We start from the raw sequence: 22,255 nt of genomic DNA, 5'->3' as shown, positions 1-22,255 counted from the left end.
ATCTGGACTTTGACTGGGCCATTCTAACACATGGATGTTTTGTTTTAAACCATTCCATTGTTGCCCTGGCTTTATGTTTAGGGTCGTTGTCCTGCTGGAAGGTGAACCTCCGCCCCAGTCTCAAGTCTTTTGCAGGCTCCAAGAGGTTTTCTTCCAAGATTGCCCTGTATTTGGCTCCATCCGTCTTCCCATCAGCTCTGACCAGCTTCACTGTCCCTGCTGAAGAGAAGCACCCCCAGAGCATGATGCTGCCACCACCATATTTGACAGTGGGGATGGTGTGTTCAGAGTGATGTGCAGTGTTAGTTTTCCGCCACACATAGCGTTTTGTATTTTGGCCAAAAAGTTCCATTTTGGTCTCATCTGACCAGAGCACCTTCTTCCACATGTTTGCTGTGTCCCCCACATGGCTTGTGGCAAACTGCAAATGGGACTTCTTATGGTTTTCTGTTAACAATGGCTTTCTTCTTGCCACTCTTCCATAAAGGCCAACTTTGTGCAGTGCACAACTAATAGTTGTCCTATGGACAGATTCCCCCACCTGAGCTGTAGCTCTCTGCAGCTCGTCCAGAGTCACCATGGGCCTCTTGGCTGCATTTCTGATCAGCGCTCTCCTTGTTCGGCCTGTGAGTTTAGGTGGACGGCCTTGTCTTGGTAGGTTTACAGTTGTGCCATACTCCTTCCATTTCTGAATGATCGCTTGAACAGTGCTCCGTGGGATGTTCAAGGCTTGGGAAATCTTTTTGTAGCCTAAGCCTGCTTTAAATTTCTCAATAACTTTATCCCTGACCTGTCTGGTGTCTAAATCCAATCGAGAATCTGTGGCAAGATCTGAAAACTGCTGTTCACAAACGCTGTCCATCTAATCTGACTGAGCTGGAGCTGTTTTGCAAAGAAGAATGGGCAAGGATTTCAGTCTCTAGATGTGCAAAGCTGGTAGAGACATACCCTAAAAGACTGGCAGCTGTAATTGCAGCAAAAGGTGGTTCTACAAAGTATTGACTCAGGGGGCTGAATAATTACGCACACCCCACTTTTCAGTTATTTATTTGTAAAAAATGTTTGGAATCATGTATGATTTTCGTTCCACTTCTCACGTGTACACCACTTTGTATTGGTCTTTCACGTGGAATTCCAATAAAATTGATTCATGTTTGTGGCTGTAATGTGACAAAATGTGGAAAAGTTCAAGGGGGCCGAATACTTTTGCAAGCCACTGTATATATATGTATGTGTATATATATATATATATATATATATATATATATATATATATAAACATAAAATAAGAATATTGTACTGACCTGACCAATATTGCAACTAAAACTGACATTTTTTTGTGCCCCAATACACGTCATCGTCACTGTGGGCTTTTTCACGGGGTCTGAGCAAAGAAAATTTTTTTATGTCAACATTATATAAACTAATGCTGATAATGCTTTTCTGCAATAACAAGTACTGTTGATTGATAAAACTGAACAGTGACTTCAAAATAAAACCAAACACTCTTAATTATAAAGTATGACTGGAACAGCTTCTGATACATTAGCACACTTGCTTGTTGTTATAGAAGCAGTACAAACACAAAAAATATATGTGTAATGTGTTGTTACTTACCTAATACACATAAATGCATGCTTAGTAAATGTCCCATATTTATTCCATCTTCATTGGTAACCTCTGGTCTATATCGTCCTGACTTGTCTTTGGTCAGTCGTGTCAGCTTTAGTGATCCAGTTGAATCAACATCATCATTTTTCCCAATGATCACATATTTACCTCTGCGATAAAAGATTACGCTTGTGTCCTTGAACCATCTCAGGCTATCTGATTCCCTTAACTTAAATTTAAGTGACACAGTAAAGCTTGAGCCTGTTGTAGCGTAAACACAATCATCCTGAGAACCTTTGGAACAGAAAAGAAGGTGAGGAATCAGATGATAAATAAATATATATATATATATATATATATATATATATATATATATATATATATATAATCAGTAAGGTTGGATTTTAGAGCTAAAAAATAAACCCGACAGAATAATAAGATTATTTGTACCGTACCTGAGGAAGCACTGAGGTCGCAGCAGAGCAAAAACACAGCGATGGTGGCAGCAGGAACCATCTTCTTCACCATTCTAATCGCACTGAGCTAAAAAGAGCCGCCACTTTGCAGTATCAATGTTATTTCCTGTTTAAAAGGAAATGACCAAAGAGGTCTCATCTACTTTTACAAACCAAACACTCAGAACACAGACTGTGCATTTTGTTTTAGCTTTTTGCTTCAGAAAACAAACATAAAAATAGCCAAAAGATTCTCAACAGGTAACCAACAAGTCAAATACTAAACTACTATAAAATATAAATTGATGTTTTGAAATAAATTGTTTTCAAATACCTGAATGTATAAAATGATTTTTCTTGTTGCTGCTATAGAATCCTATCATTTGAACCTGATTTGTTTGACCTTACTCCACCAGCAGAATGGACGGTCTGGAGGCAACGTTTTTCCTGCTTTTGAGTTGCTACTAAACTGGACCAAGAGACAAACAATATGCAAAGGATAATTCCTACAAAATGTTTGAACCCAGGCATTACACAATTCACAAACGTCCATCAACATTCCCAGCGCCTTGGTGAGAATGTAGAAGCTAGGAGAGCATTGTGATTTTGGTGCCAATAAAGATGCATAGATATGTGATTGCAATATAGCCGAGAGTGAAGTGCCCCAGAGGCTGCAGCTGGAGTTCAACTTTACTCTGAAGAAAGGTATTGGTATATGAAGTGTCAGATAGGAGTATAGCTTGTCAGTCCAATGTGTTGATCAACAGTTCTAGGGCCAGTGGAGACTATGAGTGATACCAATGAGGACAATGCATTACACATTAAAACTGATAACGACTGCACTGATGGAAAATGGTTTGTGCAATTGCCAATTAATGGTACATCTGTGACATTTACGATTAGCACAGATAATATTAAAATGTTAATACTAAAAGTAAGGGATGCAAAAACTCATTTTGGATACATACATTAAAAGGGCCATTTACTAAAGATGTACTTGGAGAACAAGTACTGGTATGATGACCTCAGAATTTTAAATAAAATCATCTTCAACGGTTATTTTATTTTTATTAATAATTGAATTAATTTCGTGTCAATAGCACTGTTAGAAATATATCTACTTAGAAAACTAGTGACTTGTTCAAGACTCATTTTACCCGCTGTATGCAGATCAACTGTCTGCATACTCTTGAGGATGTGCACTATTGTGCACCAGGAGGAACTTAGGAGCCATCACAGTCTGACAGTAGATCCAAGGATTTCATCCGGATATCTAATAGCAGTAAGGGTACCATTGCCTAGGCTGTTGTGTCGAGGCCAAACCAGACAACCAGACTCAAATGCAGATCACACACGGAGGCATGGGTGAGCGTAATTAACAGAACTTTATTTTCAAGGGTGAGATAATAACGCAACTGTGAACTATGAAAACACTGAACTAAGAGGAATAGCATGAGACTCTAATAACCTTAGCAAACAGGAGTGATACTGAACTACATGAAATACTAGAGTATCCTGGCTCTTACTACGGCAAAACGGGTCCTGTTAAGACATTGGTGGAAAAAGAAACCCCCTCCTTATGAGGAGTGGCTAATGGCAATGGTTAAGTTGGCATCTTACGAAAAAGTGACTTATGGTCTATTAGATAAATTGCATCAATATGATTGTATTTGGTCCCTCTTTACTAGCTGGCATTCTGTAACTTGAAGGACAAAGGGGTAATGAGAGAGTGGTTGGTGTTGGGTTTGGTGTGCGAAGAAAGAATATGATAACTATTTTCTTCTTTTTTTTAATTTTTCAGTTTTGTTATTGAAGTCAAAAATGAAATAAAAATTGTTGAAGATAAAATAAAAAAGAAATACTAGATTTACAAAGGTACTGGGAATTGTGACAAGGGGATTGGTACAGGGGCATGGAACAGGAGACATGACCAGGAGGCTCTGAATACTAAAATGAGAAGAGACAAGGTTTAGTGGCTGAGTCTCTAGAATCTTGGTGAATATGAACCATATTCTTCTTACTTTGGCAGGTGGAGGAACAGAGGGGTAAGTGGTCCGAGTGAGGCAGTTTGGACTCCAGGAGGAGATGATCTGTTGAGTACTGTGACAGGAGGGCAGGCAGGTGAGTGGATCCAAGAGCTGCTGTGATGCAAAGAGCTGCAGAGTACAAACCAGCTTCAGGATGGAGTGTATTGCCAGAGGGTGGTGGTGGGAGATGACAGGGTGGCTGGGGGTAGGAACACAGGTTGAATAAATATTTATATGAACAAAATCCCTTTCAGTGAAACAATATGTTGGCCAGAACCCACCAGAGAAGAAGAAGAAGTTGCAACGTGCGTTTGCGTACATAAGATTTTCTGGAGGAGGACAGACATTTGTTTAGAACTCTTAAAGAAGTCGAAGAAGCGAGGTCCTTTAACTAATTACTTTGGTGTTCCTCTACCTCCAAAGAAATATCAGGAGTCCGAACCGCAAAAGAAGTGTGTATTCTCGGAAAAGTGGTTGCAGGAGGTGAGCTGGCTTCAAACAAATGATGAACGTGCAGAGACGTGGTGCAGAATATACCGTGAAAATCCCACTCTAGTGGACAAAATCAGTGCCTTTTATATGTACGCAAACGCGTGTTGCAACTTTTTATCTGGTGCGCGTCTTTTATTTTGACAACGAATGCGCACCTGCGGACCACTTATGTGCACCCCTGGTGATGACTGTCCCAAATGTCAAAGACTCATAGGCAGGCTTATGATGACGAGCAGCACATGACCTCAATCAGGTTATCAGGGATTTTATTAAATGAAGTAGCAGCATTATTGAATGTGCCAACAAACATGAAAAAGGAATGACAGGAGACAGGGGCGTTTTTAGCCCATACTAAAAATATAAAAACCATTCAGTGCTTGGTTAACACGTAAAATTTTAACAACAAAAGTATAGATTCCCCCCCCCCCCCCAAAAAAAAAAAAAAATGGTTGGTTCCAGCTTGCGTCTCCCCTACTCTGGCTCTAGCACCCTTGCTGCCAGAGAAAACTTGATGAAAGAGTGAGGGAACCTGAATTAGGTTGGACTGGTTGGACTCTGAACAGAGGCTCTGGCAGTGAAGCATGCTGGGATTTTTTTAGGCTGGAGATAACTGCTGACGGCTTAAGGCTTGAGGCTTAAGGGGTTTAACTTAAAATGGAAGATGGAGAGGGATTACATGGCTGTCTAGTTTGCTTTATTTGAGTAAGGTACAGTGACTACTGGGTAGATTTCATAACAAATAAAGGTGTTGTTATCAGTTTCGGAGGTATCGGTTGAATTTTGGAAGGTCACTTAAAGAACGTAACATAATGAAAACCTCCAAAACTAGCAGCTGTAGATCTGATCATCATCAAGCAGGACAGTTGATCATAGAAGATGTTGCCATTTGATATTGCAAGGAGATGTTGCCAGAACCACAAAAGAGCTGTCCAGAATGATTGTGTCAAGAAGTTAACACTAATGTTAACCCCGTCATCACGATTAACGTGATTAAAATTTTTAACGAAATCAACCCATCTGGAGTGCAGAATGGACAAACTTTGGACAAATTGCCCGAAATGCGTTGACAGAGACATTTCAGGGATTTTGAGTCATTCTGCACTCCAAATGGATTAATTGCATTAAAATTTTTAATCATGTCAATCGTGATGACGGTGTTAATGTTGACAGCCCTAGTTTGTTGGTTTGTTTTTATTTTGTTTTATTCGAGCATGTTATTAGACGCTGCTCCAGCCAGCCAAAGAATCCCCCTGCCACCCCACCCCTCTCCTCCCTGTGTGGCAAGCAGCGGGCGCACCTCGCAAACGGAGGGTGCCTTTACTTCCCGCAAATGGGCTATAGAAAACCGATCGGTGCCCATACAATCCCCAGAATGCGCTGGCATGATGTTGGGGCAGCATGGGTGCCAGCAACTTTTTTTTGCCGATGCAATGATGCCGCCCTGGGCAACTGCCCATGTTGCCCATATCAAAAACCACCACTGGATATATTCAAAGATAATCCATGCACCATGTGGCAAAAAGCCTGTAAGCTGCAGTGAAACTTGCCCTACCACACGTTTGCTCAATGAGAACAACGAAGAAAAGAGAACCACTTTTAATGCTTGATGGTATTTATACCGTGGTCTCCACTGAGTGAGCAGCAGCGCCCTCTGCAGTTTTTGTATCGAAGTGCAAAAGCTTACAGCACCTGGTATTCCCAGGCGGTCTCCCATCCAAGTACTGACCAGGCCCGACCCTGCTTAGCTTCCGAGATCAGACGAGATCGGGCGTGTTCAGGGTGGTATGGCCATAAGCATGAAAAAGGCAATATTAAAGACCTTTTATAGGTGACACATGTCACATAGTTTGCTATATATTAATGTGCTAAGCTTCATATGTTACAGCAAAAACATGCAAACCTTCGTTATTAACTGCAGTTTCAACATTGAGCTGCAAAAATGCTTTTCCCGCAGAAACATCTCCATAATAACACGTTAGTTATTACAGCACAGTGTTAAAGTGACCTGGAACCAGGGCCTGGTCAGTACATGGACGACAGACTGCCTGGGAATACCAGGCGCCGTAAGCTTTTGCACTTCTAAAAACAAACTGCAGAGGGCGCTGCTGCTCTCTCAGGGGAGACTACCGTTTCTCTTTTCTTCACTGATCTCCACCTGGTAGTGGTTTTGAAATAATCAACTGCGAGAAAAGAGTAAAATAGTTTATTTTATCAGTAAAGATCAACAGAAGGCACGAATAACAGTATCCAAGGGCAGAAGAGAGACCAGTGTCAATATGTTATACAACCATGTGATCAGATAGCAAAATATACCTTTACATCCACCATCTAGCTGCAGGAGTTCATGGGTAAATCCTTGGAAGGCTGAAGAAATACTTCAGCAGGAAAAATTGCAGCCTTTTGCAAAAACATATCCATATATAATTATACACTTTATCTACATGTCGAAGCAAATAAACTCTACAAAATGCAGAAAACTATCCGAGGACATGAACTGCTGACGCATTCATAAGAAAGTCCATGCTTATTATTCGCATCAGAGTATCACTGAATCAAAAATAGAAGCAGATCTTTTTGTCAAACAGAAGAGGTCCACAAAACATTTCAAACTGATGTTTATAGGAGAATTCACAGGTCTGAAAATACAAAGTCAGTCCCTTTCAAGCAGTTTAAAACAGAAACAGTAAATAAATGCCATGGCTTTGAGATACTTTGGTTGTAATACAAATCCCAGAGTTCACAAGCAAGAGGACTACAGAGATGGCCATGCTACAAAAATTACAACTGTTTAAAGATAAAATTGGAGCATGTTTTTACAAGAGAAACCAAAAACCCACAAACAAATTAGTAAAAAAAATGTTTAAAAAAGTTAAAATATGTGTCATCAGATTTTTACAAGAACAAGCTTTTTCACATAGACAAGTAGACGACAGTATTCCAAGAATAATCTAGTTTTTCCACATCTTTTAAAAACATGTAACACATGAGTCTTTAATAAAAATGAGTCCAATAATGTTGATCAAATACTGATTAGCACTTATTTAGATTTAGATTAGATTGTCTGTGTGGGTTCATTTCCTTTAACCTGCTCCATTATTGTGTGCACATTTAACCCAGTTTATACAGTCAGTGTAAACAAACGAGGGGTCCTAAACACACGGTTTCATCTCATCACTGAGGCTGGATAATGATTGTATTTTTTCCTGTTGTCTCACTCAGAGGTTCTGGGAGGCTGCTGGCCACAATGGTGCTTACATCAGTTATTTGAGTGTTGCAGGCCAGCTCTCCCTACAGGTGCTGATGTTGCTGCTGTTCCTGAGTGATGTGTAAACGAAGCTCCTCCTCCTCTGTTAAAATAAGCACAGACAACAGGTCAGACCAGGAGAATCAGCTCAGTTCAGTTTTGTCAATACAGCGCAAATTCACAACAACAGTTGATGCGAGACACATATTGTCAAGACCCTACAGCAATCCAAAGAAACAGAGAAAACCCCAACAATCATATGACCCCCCTATGAGTAAGAGCTTTAGTGACAGTGAGAAGGAAAAACTCCCTTTAAGGAAGAAACCTCCAGCTCGGGGAGGAGAAGCCATCAGCCACGATCGGTTGGGGTGAGGGGAGGAAAACAGGACAAAACACATCCTGTGTCTTCACATCACAATCATCTCTCATCATTTCAGGCAAAACCTGCTCATACTAAGACCCTGGCTTTAGTGTGGTGTTGTCAGCTAAACAAGGATGAGCTAGAATCCAACTTCATCTGCTTTGCAATCAACAAAATCTAAAAGCTCACATCGTGTAGGTGTCACTCAGATTTTTTTTTTTAAAAAAAGAAATCAAACCCAGACCACAGACCACCCAGTCACAAAAAAGGTCATTTCTGCAACACGTGATGATTTCTGACCATGCAGTAAAAGATAAGAAACTGCACAAAACATTAAAAACCTAATTTCCTTCTTTGACACAATGATTTGTGTCGTCTGTAACCTAATCTAGCATCACATGTTCAGCCTGGTTTGTTCAATCCTAATGTCAATACTGCACTGTTCATTACAATGGCTAAACTTAAAGAAAAATGATTGAATTTATTGTCTCAATACTCAAGGAAGAAAAAATTGTTATCAAGCTTTTAGTGAAGTATACGCCCTGCCACCAAACACCACCCAAAACAACCCAGCAACAAAATAAAAAGGAGACGACATTTTTAAAAAGAAATCTTACGGGTTTTTTTAATCCGCTTTTTCCGTCTGGACTGGACACAGCAAATGACGACAACAAAGATTACCACCAAACAAATACAAATACCTGCTGGTGAAGAATAACAGCAAATTGTGTTTGACATGTTAAAGTGAGACTAAAAATAGATACATGATGAGTTCATTGTGTGAACTTTAATTCCTCCACATTTCATATAAGATGTGAAACATACCCACAGCGATCCAGATGCCACTGTGATCAGCTTCAGAGTAAAACAACAGGAGCAGAAATGTTTTTATTTGGAGATGGGTGACAGGTGACATGTGATAGCACATGATACTTGCACAACCGACTGTCATTGACTTGACTACTTACAGGGCTTAATGCAGTTTTGTTGAACAGGCTGACTGATCTCAGAGCTGACGGGGTTAGAAACATTGCAAGAGAAACGAGCATTTAGCACGTCTTCGGCTAGCCTTGTCAGCTCCTTGCCAGTCTCTTTTTCTGCCACAGGTTTATCATCCATAAACCATTTGATCTGAAAATTATTTTCACTCTGTAAACGAAAAGACAATTAGTGGATTTAGTGGAAGGTTCAGATTTTAAGTCTAACAAAAAAAGTTCAACTACACCAAAATTAGAAATATAATAATCTTTTTATACATTTTTGGTAACTTCCCAGCCTATATAATTAAATAATACATACATAGAGACCCAAGCCTCACTGAAACAACATCTCTGAGTGAATGCTTATAGACAGCACACTTCAAATCATGCTTGGTTTCAGTGGAGGAGAAATGAGGCCTTTGTCTACAGATTCTTCAACAGCTTAATTATGAGTCAGTTATTTGTAGAGTACTCTAACTTAATTGTACCTGAAACAATAAGTATTGTACTCACCTTAATAACATTGCAAGTAAAAGTGACTTTTGTCTTATCGCCTGTACACATCACTGTTACTTTGGGCTTCTGCACACGGTCTGAGTACAGAAAATTTGATTACATCAACATTATATAAACTACTGCTGATAATGATTTTCTACAATAACCAACACTGTTGGTTGATAAAACTGAAAAGTGACGTCATAATAAAACCAAACACTCTCAATGACAAAGTATGACTAAAACAGCTTAGCACACTTGCTTGTTGTAATAGAAGTAGTACAAACACAATAAATCCACGTATAATGTGTTCTTACTTACCCAATACACACAAATGCACACTCAGTAAATTTCCCCCCACATTTATTCCCTCGGCACTGTTAACCTCTGGTCTGTATCGTCCTGACATGTCTTTGGTCAGTTGTGTCAGCTTTAGTGATCCAGTTGAATCAACATCATCATTTTTCCATGTGATCACCTGTTTCTGTCTGCGATAAAAGATTACGCTTGTGTCCTTGAACCATTTCAGGCTCTCTGAGTCCTTTAACTTGTATCTAAGTGGCACAGTAAAGTTTGAGCCTGTTGCAGCGTACACACAATCATCCTGAGAGCCTGAAAGATAACGAAATAGAGAGGAATCTCATGAAAAAATTAAGAATAATCATGCTAGAAAGCTCTCAACAACTACTTGTCAATTCATCAAATTTGAAGGAAATTATTATTTTTTATTACTTTTTGTATTTTTTTTATGTTTAAAAGATGAATGAAAACTGGTGTCAAGAAGAAACATATATGCAAAAACATGCATGCTCCTTCATCCAGGTAATCCCAAAAAGTTGATTCTGTTTATCTGGACGTAGCGTTTGTTTGGGAGAAATGTTTTGTCACTCATCCAAGTGACTTCTTTCCCCAACCAGAAAGCTCCAAGCAATCCAGGAGAGAAGGACGACCGCTGCCTAAGCAAAGACTCGTAGTGATCCCGCATGAGTCAGGAGTGTCGGAACAGTTGAGACACTTTTTTTTTTTTAAACACTGAATCTCTGTGGGTTTCAAACCCCGAAACACACTGTGCCAAAAACTGGTCCACCCAAGGATCAGGTCCCCCGACACAAACAGAGTAACATAGTGTACGCTGTTAAGTGCCAGGAGGATTGCCAGGATTTATACATCGGGGAAACCAAACAACCTCTGGCAAAGTGGATGGCACAACACAGAAGAGCTACCTCGTCAGGCCAGGAGTCTGCAGTCTATTTACATCTACAGGCCAGTGGACACTCTTTCAATGATGAGGATGTACACATCCTGGACATGGAAGAACGCTGGTTTGAGCGCAGAGTCAAGGAGGCCATTTATGTGAAAAGGGAAAGACCATCTCTGAATCGAGGAGGGGGCCTAAGGGTACATCTTTCACCATCTTATCACGGCACGGACACACAGGGCAGCTGCTCTCTGTTCCGAGCAAACTGTCTTTGTTTTGCTTTTTTTCTTGTTTGTCACAAGGCCCATGCAGTCGTGAGCTCTCTCAAAATCAAGAAAAGCAAATCTGTGAATTTATCAATCACGGAAGAGCAATGAATTACACTAAGGGATAGCTGACTGCTTCGGAGGCATCTACATTCAGCGAGCCCTGCTACTAGATCTCACCCACAGATGAAACGTCTCAGGCGGTGCAAGAGGAAGAAGAGGGGTAAGCGCGGAGGCATCCGGAGTAGGCTAGCAGCTAATTCACACAAACCTGCTATTTCCCCCATCGTACTGTCCAACGTGCGCTCCCCGGACAACAAGCTGGATCAACATAGAAGAGCCACCTCCACGGGACAAGACTCAGCAGTCCATCTGCATCTAAAGGACAAAGGACACTCTTTCGAGCATGCCAATGTTCACATTTTGGACAGAGAAGACAGATGGTTTGAAAGAAGAGTAAAAGAACCCATCTATGCCCACTGTGAGTGACCATCTTTGAACAGAGGCGGTGGCTTATGACACCAACTGTCTGCCATCGAGATCCCTTCCCAGACGCCTTAACACCCACTCACATCCTGGGCCATCTGACCCCGGGAAATCACATGATAGGGTGGGGCTAGGTTCCACAGCGGGTTTACCTGTAACCTTGACTGTGACCTACACCTATTTTCACACCTTGGATCATGTGATTAGGTAGGGGATCAATAGGCGGTCCATGACCCTCTTGAGGGTCCCCTCCATAGGGCTTAAATCTGGGACTCTCCACCAATTGGTCTTAGAACTGAAGAAGCTTCTCATATGAGAGGTGAAACGTCTTCAAGAAACTTATAGAAGTCTAGACACTTTTCTTTCCAAGCTCCTTAGACTAAGATGACCTGGATGACTTTGAACCTTCACAGACAAAGTGTCATTGCCTACATTTCAAAGTGCATCGATGATGTCACAGAGACCAGGACTGTTGCTGTCTGGGACAATCAGAAACCATGGCTGGATGAGGTGAGCCTAAGAACAGCAAGGGCAAACCCGTCACGTGGCATCAGAGATGTGAAAAGGCAATCCTCCAGGAGGATTTTGCAAAGCTTCAGTGACAGCAGAGATACTCTGAGACTACAAGCACACTCCCCATACCGCTGTCAGTTCAACGTCTTTACAGGATGAGCTAAAGAAATTCTTCGCTTGCTTTGAGGCACAGAAGTACACCACTGCACAGAAGACCCCCCCACCCCAAAGACCGGGCCGTGACACTATCCCCAGACAGTGTGTGGAGATCCCTTGCCAGACTCAAAACACAAAGCCCCATGTCATAACAGAATACAATAAAACAGAAAAATCCACTTTGATATTTTTATATGTCTATATTTCATGTATCATTCCCACTCCTTGAGTTCATTTTCCCCTCGCATTTTAGTGCCACTGCACTAAAGTGGAGTTTTTCTTTCAGTGAAGGGCCAGTAAAAGCTTTTTGGATGTTTTAGTTCAGTAATTATTGCTAAATTCTAGGTTTTTCTTATGGTAAAGCACATTTCCACTGAGAGCCTCATAAAGAAGCAGAGAAATATGGAAATAAAACTGCACAATCATCAACATCTGGCCAATCATACGTGGCATCTTAAAGAACGATTTAGTTGACAAGTTAAAATGAACTTTTCCTTTAAGAAAGCCTGAGGAATTAATAATGAGAGTCATTAAATTGTATATGTACCTGTGGAGCCGTTGGCTAAGCAGCAGAGCAGAAACACAGCGGTGATAATGGAAGAAGAAGACATCTTCTTCACTCTTCTCATCACATTCAGGTCCAAACAGTTAATCAGTTCAAATCAGGGATACATGAATATCCATTGCACAGAAAAGGCCTTCTAATGGTGTGGAAAAATACGAAAGTAAGCAAAAATGAACAAAATGTATCAAACACAAACAAAAACAACTGCAAACAAAGCAGAAAGCAAATATGTTTCCGGGAAATTGTCAAGCCAACTGATGCAATCCAGACTGTCTATCATATTCTTAAGTTTTCCTTTTGGTTATCAATAAATTATATTCCAACAGGAGTATTGCCTCAATTTCTGGCTATGCAGAGTGAGGATGAACGCAGCAAATAGAAAGTGAAAGTAAAAAAACAAAGAGAACAATAGACCAGACTGTGGTTAGAGCTAAAAATGTCTCTTTTTATTTAATATTATTTATTTATTGTTTAAAGTAGAGGAATTTACTGCGCAGCTCTCTCGCTCTCTCTCTTTCCGCTGTTATAAGTCAGCCCAGCTCACCCAGCACTTTATCTCCTCTGTATGACAGCAATCACGGATACAGACTGCGTTCGTCTTCAGGGTTCACAGAACACATAACGTTGATAGATTTGCATCGCTTTCTTACACACGAGTATTAAAAACACTGATTCTGTGATTACAAAGTTAGACCCACCCAAAGCAGTGTGGATGCCTAAGATGCAGTGAGGCTATCAGACAGCAGATGATGATTAAAAAAGTTCATGTGATCCATAAAAAATCATGAATTAAAAAGATGATAAACGTGAATCTAGTGGTACATACCAATCAGAGGGTTTCTTCTAACTCAGGGTAGAGGCGGTGTGATCCTGGGAACTGTGATCATCAAAGCGAAAGCGACTGAAGCCCCGATCCGCCCCCTGAACTGTCATTTCTAGGATCTGTTTGGGCTTGTTTTCAAAATGCCTCCATAAACATACTGAAGTATCCAAAAATCCATATGGCCAGGATTTAGACAGCTTTATAAAAGTTTGGATATTTCTTATGAAAGAAGCAGTGTCACTCTGGCAACTATTGATTATTGATTACATATTCCACCGCGGATTCCTCGTTTTCCACTGATAGCAGTTTATTAACCTGGCAGCAGGTTATGTCATACATGCCGTCTTCAGATAAAAACACAAAACATGCTGGTTAAAATGAACAAAAACGGAAGTAAGTGAATAAAAGTAACATGACTGGGTTTGTGAATAAATGAATGTAGCTAATTCTGCTTATAAAAAGATGAAGCAGAGTAACAATATCTCTGTCTAAATGCAAAGGTTTTAATTCAAAAATGAGTTTTTTAGTTGCTTTTTTTCTTCTGTTTTCTTCTTCTTCTTTTTTTTTTAACAAGTTCTCATCAGCATTGTTCCTCTTTTTTCTGCCAATATTAAAAGCTGTGGATTAAAAGCACATTGTCCATCAGCACGTGCACTGTGGGTACTGTGGGTTTCACTGACTTCACGCTCTACAATCTGCTTGTTGCTGCTGCTGAGGACTTCCAAGCTCTCTGGGAGTTTGAGTGTCGTCAGGTTTGTTTCAGTCCAGACAGCAGCAGTCACTTGTCGAAATTGTCGTAAAATACACCAAAACCTCAGTTAGTAGTGGTCATGTGACGTGGGTGTCGTACGCCACACTTCGGAGCAGAAACGAAAAGTCAGTTTGAGTCATTGTGGGTATCTGGTCCGCAGCTCCTACTGCTGTTTGATTCCTGCCGGAGAAACTGGGAGTAAAGGGTTTAAAGACTCTAACTTGGCCTGAGTCTGGCAGAAAAGCCTTGTTGTCAAATCCGAGAAATCTGTTCGTTAAATTCTCTAAACCAGGGGTGTCAAGGCTGGCGGCTATAAGAGCCCGTTCTCACTCCCGAGGCGTAACATCCCGACGTTTTGTCACGTCCCGCTGCGTTCCTGAGGAACGCGAAAGGTGACCTTCCGCGTTCTTATGGTATGCGCCGGCTTCCAGCCCTGTATTGCAGCCCTAAACATAACCTTATCCCTAAGCCTAACCATAACCTTATTCCTAACCGTAACCAGCACTTTAATGACGTGAAATAGTGTTTTCCCAAGCGATTTTAAGAAAAAGAGCAAATATGTGTAGATTGAGTCCAAACGGTTCTCATGTGTCCTCACTTTTCCTATGTCGTCATGTAGGAACGCGTTGGGTGCCCGAAAACGTTGTCACCCAGCGTAAAATGTTAAGCTTTGGGAGTGAGAACGTGTTGGCTATAATCGACCAACAAAATACTCCAATAGTTTTGGAACATATGAAGGAGAAATGTTAAACTGTCTTTTACAGATTTTCCATTCATGCTACACCGATTAAAAAAAAATAATAATAATAATTATAGGAGAGCCTGGACATTTAGCTACCAGAACTGTTTTTTCCATCAAATTACGCACTTATTATTGATATGTTCGGCCCAAGCGAGGAAGAGATGGAGGAAGATGAACTTAATGTGCTAAGAAAGTAGATGGAGCTAATTACGAAGGGAGAGATTCAACGATTCAGGTAAAATGAATCGCTGCTTTGACCATGAGCCATTGATAATATCTGGAGTGCTTTTAATTACTGTCAAATGGTGCCGTACAACTAAGAAATAACCCAACAGCAACTATATAAATTATACATACATACATACAATATACATACATACATACAAGCAGATTCTGATTCATTCCTTCAATTTTGTTTAAATTGTAAACTGTTTTTTTTTTTTTTGTTTTTTTCATCCTCTTCACTATTTTTATTTATGGTAATCGGTTTGTTATTGCTGATGTTCTGAAACATGAACAGTGACACTCTGTCAGTATTTGCAGATGTCCACAAGGTGGCACCATTCCATACACATGTACATGGTACAAATGCTTATCCTTATGGTAATATTACGGTAATAATGAATGAAATATCAGTTTACTTAAATATATGCGGCAGAACCGGCTCTCTGTTTAAAAAAAATTAGAATCTCTGATTCTATGATTATTTCCCAGTAGGCAACCAGAGCTTAGATCAGTGGTTCCCAAACTTTTTTTGCTGGGCCCCCCTTTGTTTACAAGAAAAATGTTCGCGCCCCCCCCTCGCACGCGCGCACACGCGCGCACACATCCTCCAACCACGCACACCCATATTTTGCTCCATTGCGGTTTATTTCACACCTCAAACATTTAGTAAAAGATTAAGCAAATACAAGTAACCTGCAATAAATTACAGGTAGTAATAAAATAAACTACTAACTCTTTTACGCTACATCCACACCTACAAGGGGATTTTTGGAAACGCAGCTGTTTCGTCCACACGTAAACGGTGTTTCGAATCACCGAAAACGGAGATTTTTTAAACTCCTTTTTTGCGTTTACGTGTGGACGAGGAATACAGAGTTCATCACCCAATGTCAAAGGTATGTGCCTTTTTTCACGTCACGCTGTGCGCCACGTTATTGTTTACATGAGATGAATTGCAGAATGGCAGATAGAGACACAATACTGTTAATCTGACTGTCTGCAGGTTTTACACGCTTACATATACACACGCAGTTACTGTCCCTCAATTTAGAAAGGCAGAGGCCTCACGGTGTAATTATTTTACGTGTAGTTGTTTTTTCCCTGTGTAATAATATTCAACATTGCTATCAATACATTTTTCAAAAAATGTCTCTCTGTGCAAAATGGGTTCAAAAACATAAACAGCTGTGGGATACTGTTTGTCCGTGATTTGAAGAGCCCAGCGCTGCTCCCGACACAGGGAAAACCAATTCTGCAGGGGAGACCTACCTCAGCACTGTGCAGGTGAAGCCAAAGGGAAGATATGATTCACCATATTTTCTAGTCTTTGGTTTAGAATGAGGTTCGTTTGGAAACATATTCAGCGATGCTTCATCTCCTGCTTTGCGTTTCTGTGGCCGCCCCGTGCTAGCAGTGTCCAAACGTTTTGTTTCCCCCCCTCTTTCATGCCGTGCCCCCCCTGCAATGGCTCTGCGCCCCCCCTAGGGGGCGGGCTACGGTGGCCCCTAGAGACAAAGCACGTGCAAACTTCAAAACACATGCAAACTCCAAAACACATGCAAACTCCAAAACACATGCAAACTCCAAAACACTTGCAAACTCCAAAACACATGCAAAATACAAAACACATGCAAACTCCAAAACACATGCAAAATACAAAACCCGTACAAAATACAAAACACATGCAAACTCCAAAACACATGCAAAATACAAAACACATGCAAACTCCAAAACACAACGGAAGTGCTCCAGGACGCTAGGGGCAGTGTTGAGCTTTTGTTACCTAGTAACTACACAAGCCAGGAAGTACCAATGACCGGATTTGGGCTGTCTGCAGCCTTAAAGGCCGCATTTTAAGGCCGATTACATCACAGCGACACGATGAAGGCTGTCCCAAGGCTGCTCGAAATGCTGCCCTCAAATGCGTCCTTAAATTCCCTGAATTTTAAGGATCAGTCGGTGTAGCCTTCATGGCCCAACATATCCCAGATTTCATAGCGCAGCGGTGGTGTGGATAATTTTGCCGAAAAAAACGGCAGAAGCGGAGCCGCCGAAGAGTAAACTTTCAAAAGTAAGTACTGAATATTATGTCACTTATTTATGCGCAAATGTTTTTATAATGAAGAACATTAAAACATTACTGTTGGCCACATGTCAGGAAAGTTATGTGACATTAGCAGTGTTGGGAAGGTTACTTTTAAAATGTATTCCATTACAGAATACTGAATACATGCCCCAAAATGTATTCTGTAACGTATTCCGTTACGTTACTCAATGAGGGTAACGTATTCTGAATACTTTGGATTACTTAATATATTATCATGCTGTTTACAACTACGTGAATGTACTATTGCTGTGATTTATTACTGTTACTGAAGGTCCGCGGCTCCGAACCGTAGTAAAGGGACCTCTGGCTAATGCGTCGGGTTCGTGTCGGGCTCGTAGCTGAAAACTAGCTTTACTTTGTTGTCTGGGTCAACTTTGCTAGCGAGAGACAGAGAGAGGCGTTGAAAGGCTGCTCCAACGGAACTTATTTTTTCCGGAGGAAAACACGAACACAGTGTACAGTTGAGTCTTAATAGCTTACTTACAAATGGGCTCGTCAGGCACTCTTCTTGGCTGCAGTGGTTATTATTATATTTACATGCTTCCAGCTCCCGTTTTTGCTCCGTGACAGCTCGGACTTTTCCTTTCTCTCCCTCCCTCGCTCACAGACACATAACGTCCATTTAAGTAGTCCATTCTCGCTGCAGCACGGACTACACTGCCCATGAGGCTACATTCTTTAGGGCCATGTCTGTAGCATTCTGCCTTTTAGCTTAGCACAACAACAACAACAAAAAAGCGCTCTCTCACCCAGGAAACACGCAGAGAGAGAGAGCGTCACCCTGTAACCATGGCAACCGTAACGCTGCCGCCTGGAACAACAGAACATAGCTGTCAAACAAACCCAAACAATCCTGACCCGCGACAATATGAAACAGGAAAGTACCGCCGTGTAATCCATTTATTTCAACAAAGTAACTGTATTCTGAATACCACCTTTTTAAACGGTAACTGTAACGGAATACAGTTACTCATATTTTGTATTCTAAATACGTAACGGCGGTACATGTATTCCGTTACTCCCCAACACTGGACATTAGCGATGTTTGTACTAACTTGGTTTTAAAGCCTTTACTTCAAAATATACGCCGTTCAATAGTCGACCTTAATCTTACAGAGAATGTGATGATTTTATGGATAATTAAAGTCAGTCATATGTCCACAAACACAACAAGCTGAAAGTCAGTGGTGCTGCTCGATTTGCAGTCCTGAATATCACGGCACAAGCAGCATTGTTAATGTTAGCTATGTTATATTGCTGCCTCTGTTCGGTGGTGTCGAGCCAAACGGACTTTAACGTGTGTTTGAACGAGCTGACGGTTCACTCGTTAAGCTGAAAGAAAGATGCTTTAATCACAGGAGTCACACATGTGTCCACTGGACCATCTGGGAACTCTTCTTGTTTAGCACTCGTAATAACACAAACACTAAATCCTCCTTCTCTTGTGCTGTTTTGTAGCAGTGTATACACCTGAGACTGTCACCTGTCTGTCTGTCCTGCACTCTCTTTTTCTTTCTCTCTGATTGTGTAATAAAAGTATGAACATGTATTTATAAGTTACACTTGTGTTTGAATCCTGCAGCTTATCACACATTTGATTTCCATGTGTGACAACTGCAAGTGTCCAGAGTGAGGACAGACTGAGGGACCCACTGCTGCACATCATCTGTGAGGCTTTGCACCCCTGATGATCCACCAGGACAAACTCAGCAGTGTGTGAGGAAGAGGAGGAGGAAGAGCTAGCAGCAGCTGACAGATGGAGAGAATAGACAGACTGTTCCCTGTTTGTGAAGGACTGCTAGGAAAGTTTAACATAACTAATTGTCTGTCCTGAATCAGTCTTATTAGGTAACCTTCAAATAATGTTATCATTCCAGTGTTTTCAGTGTGGGAGAAAGTACTCAGGGCCTTCAAGTTACACACTATGAAAGGCAGCAACAAGTTTAATGTTCAGAAACCTAAAGTATGTATCAGCAGCAGAATGGAGCTAAAAATAAATGTTTGTTTCAGTTCTATGAAGCTTTGAGTATTTTGGATTAGTAGCACTGCTGTGTTTGTTGCATCATATTGCTGTAATTGTTTATATGCTTTATATATTCTGAGGTAAGTTGATCTATAGTGTTACATCATATTCTATAAGGATGTTATGTGTTTGTATACTTTCTGCTCAGTTTGACCCATTTAGCAGAAGTCAGCCGGTTTAAGGCTCTGATATCTATTCTGTATGACTTAAAGTAGTTATGACATGGTCTGATTTTCTCACCCAGTAAAGGAATATTCAATATATCAGTCTACTCTTCATTTTATCAGAAACAGTTTTCACAGCTTGTACATTTTCTTTTTATAAATATATGTAAGCAATGAGCCAAATTTAGTAATGCCAACATACTGAAGGAACAACATTTGTCTCTTATATATGATACACCTATATATGCACTGTCAAAGATACTTGTCTTTGAGTGAAGATTTAAGGTGATAAGGCATATAAATAACTGCAACTTGAATCTGTACTGAGGCTCAGTATATGACACAGAGTTCATGTTCACTGCTGTAATAGCTAATAATGATTAATATAATAACTATAATATTGGCCATATTATATTTACATTACCAAAGTGATATGACTTTAGTCTCATGAACAACATTAGCTAAATGTTATTTACTAACTAATCTTAAATGACTGTTCAGTACAGAAATGAAGCCCAAAAATCATGTTTTACTGTCCTGTGGTCTCAGCCTCAGATACTTATCAAATCACACAAAGCTCTTGTAGAAACAAACAAACAAATGAACAAAATATGTTCTCCTTCATTTCTGTCAAACAAAGTTGTATGACACTCATGGTTGCTAGGCAACCTGGGAAGCGCGACAGAGACTAGACCGTCCAATATAGACAAACTTGCGGTTTATTTTGCAAATCGAGCTCAACACTGCCCCTAGCGTCCTGGAGCACTTCCGTTGTGATTTGGAGTTTGCATGTGTTTTGTATTTTGCATGTGTTTTGGAGTTTGCATGTGTTTTGGATTTTGTACGTGTTTTGTATTTTGCATGTGTTTTGGAGTTTGCATGTGTTTTGGAGTTTGCAAGTGTTTTGGATTTTGTAAGTGTTTTGGAGTTTCCATGTGTTTTGGAGTTTGCACGTGCTTTGTCTCTAGGGGCCACCGTAGCGGGCCCCACACTTTGGGAAGGTCTGGCTTAGATCAAGCTGGGGAGAAGACTCAGATACCCAGTTCTAACTGCTTCTCAGTCCTTTGGATTTTAAATTAATTATAACCAGTGTTGGGACTAACACGTTATTAAGTAACGCGTTACAGTAACTACGTTATTATTGTGGTAACGAGCACGGTAACTAGTTATTATGCCAAAATCAGGAACGCGTTAGTCGTTACTGGGATTTAGATAGCGTCGTTACTCGTTACTTCGTGTGGTGGCTATCGCGGAGCTTCCACAGATTCAGTAACATTAGCAAGTGGTGGAGGCCAGCAGGTGGATGAGGGAAAGGGGACGCAGAAGGAAGAGAGAAGCAGCCGCCGGTCCAAGTGTGAACTGAATTTCAGGTAAGACGTTATGACCTGCAGTCTATTTGGGTCAGATATAAACCAAGTTTAGGTGTAGTTTATTTTCGTTATTCTGACTTTTTCCGTACTGCGTACTAGCTAGCATGACGGGGTTTCTATACAGCTGGGTGGGTGCTATGATGTTAATGATGTTGAACTTTATTTTGTTCATAAGGTTAATTATCAGAGTTGCCAACCGTCCCGTAAAAAACAGAATCGTCTCGTATTCAGAGAAAATATCACGCCTTTCGTATTGAGGTGAAAAGGAACACAGTTTGTCCCGGACTTCAGCTACAATGAAAAAGACACAAAGCCGGAGCTGCACAGCTGCCTCTTCTTCTCTCATTCTCTCCCCTCCCTCTCCTGTTTTTACTTCAATCATGGAAACTGATCAATGATCAGCTGATCGGCTTTTCTCTCTTGTTTGTTTATCGCCCACTTTGCGCCAGAAAGAGGAAACCAGCGGATGTCGCGCTAAACAACAGCAGCACGTTTAAGCTTGATCAGCTGTTGTTAGAATTTATTTAATATTAATTTCTAGTATCAGCTGATGTTTGCTGGAGCCACAGCTGTAAAAGCTGCTGGTCATGATATCGGTTTGGATATCTGGTGAGAGGGAAACATGAAGATGAAACCAGGAGATGTCCTTACTGAATCATCAGAGCTGAACAGGTGATGTAGAAACAGGTTTACCTTTTAGGTGACATGAATGAGTTGAAGGGAAGTTATGAACTGTTTCTGAGAGACAAATAACACCAGGATCCTTTTCTACGTAGCTGACAGCTGGTAACTGTGCAGGGGCGGGTCTAGCAAAGTTTTGCCAGGGGGGCAGGTAGGGCATTAACAGGGAGATGGGGGCACAAAGAAATACTTTTCTTTCTTATTCTCATTTAAAATATCTAGCTTTGAATAAATAATTATCTGAATCTTACAACAAACGATTGATAGATTGATACATATATACCATCAAAACAGTGTACATCACTGTCACAACAGTGTTTGTTTTCATTCAAAGGCTTTATGATTTTTCCTATAATGGTGGGCCGGTCTCTAGTCAAAATGCCCGGGCTGATTTTTCTGTCCCAGTCCAGCTCTGTATGCAGCTCATCTGCAGTCTGGTGTTACCAACATCTTCTTATCCGGAAGGCAGAATTTCCGAGCTCTGAGTACAATCGAAAGCACCACGACTGCAGTTTTTGTG

The 22,255-nt window shown here is 40.8% G+C and overlaps 1 protein-coding gene and 1 non-coding gene across 2 annotated transcripts in view; both read right to left on the bottom strand.

Annotated features, from left to right (window-relative positions):
* LOC134621159 (uncharacterized) overlaps positions 1-22,255 on the bottom strand; it is a 51,044-nt gene that overhangs the window by 23,067 nt on the left and 5,722 nt on the right. Inside the window, exons 2-3 of the mRNA XM_065469753.1 lie at positions 9,987-10,277; positions 1,305-1,384 (exon numbers count right to left, since the gene is read on the bottom strand). Coding sequence (XP_065325825.1) covers positions 1,305-1,384; positions 9,987-10,277 — 371 coding nt within the window. The remainder of the gene's footprint in view (positions 1-1,304; positions 1,385-9,986; positions 10,278-22,255) is intronic.
* Positions 6,263-6,381, bottom strand: LOC134622106 (5S ribosomal RNA). The gene has a single exon (XR_010092810.1). It is a non-coding gene; the product is annotated as a 5S ribosomal RNA (ribosomal RNA).

This window comes from Pelmatolapia mariae, linkage group LG23 (assembly GCF_036321145.2).
Source record: "Pelmatolapia mariae isolate MD_Pm_ZW linkage group LG23, Pm_UMD_F_2, whole genome shotgun sequence".
Taxonomy (NCBI): Eukaryota; Metazoa; Chordata; class Actinopteri; order Cichliformes; family Cichlidae; genus Pelmatolapia; species Pelmatolapia mariae.
Note: the sequence above shows the minus strand (reverse complement) of the source record. Positions and strands in the feature narration are given on the sequence as shown.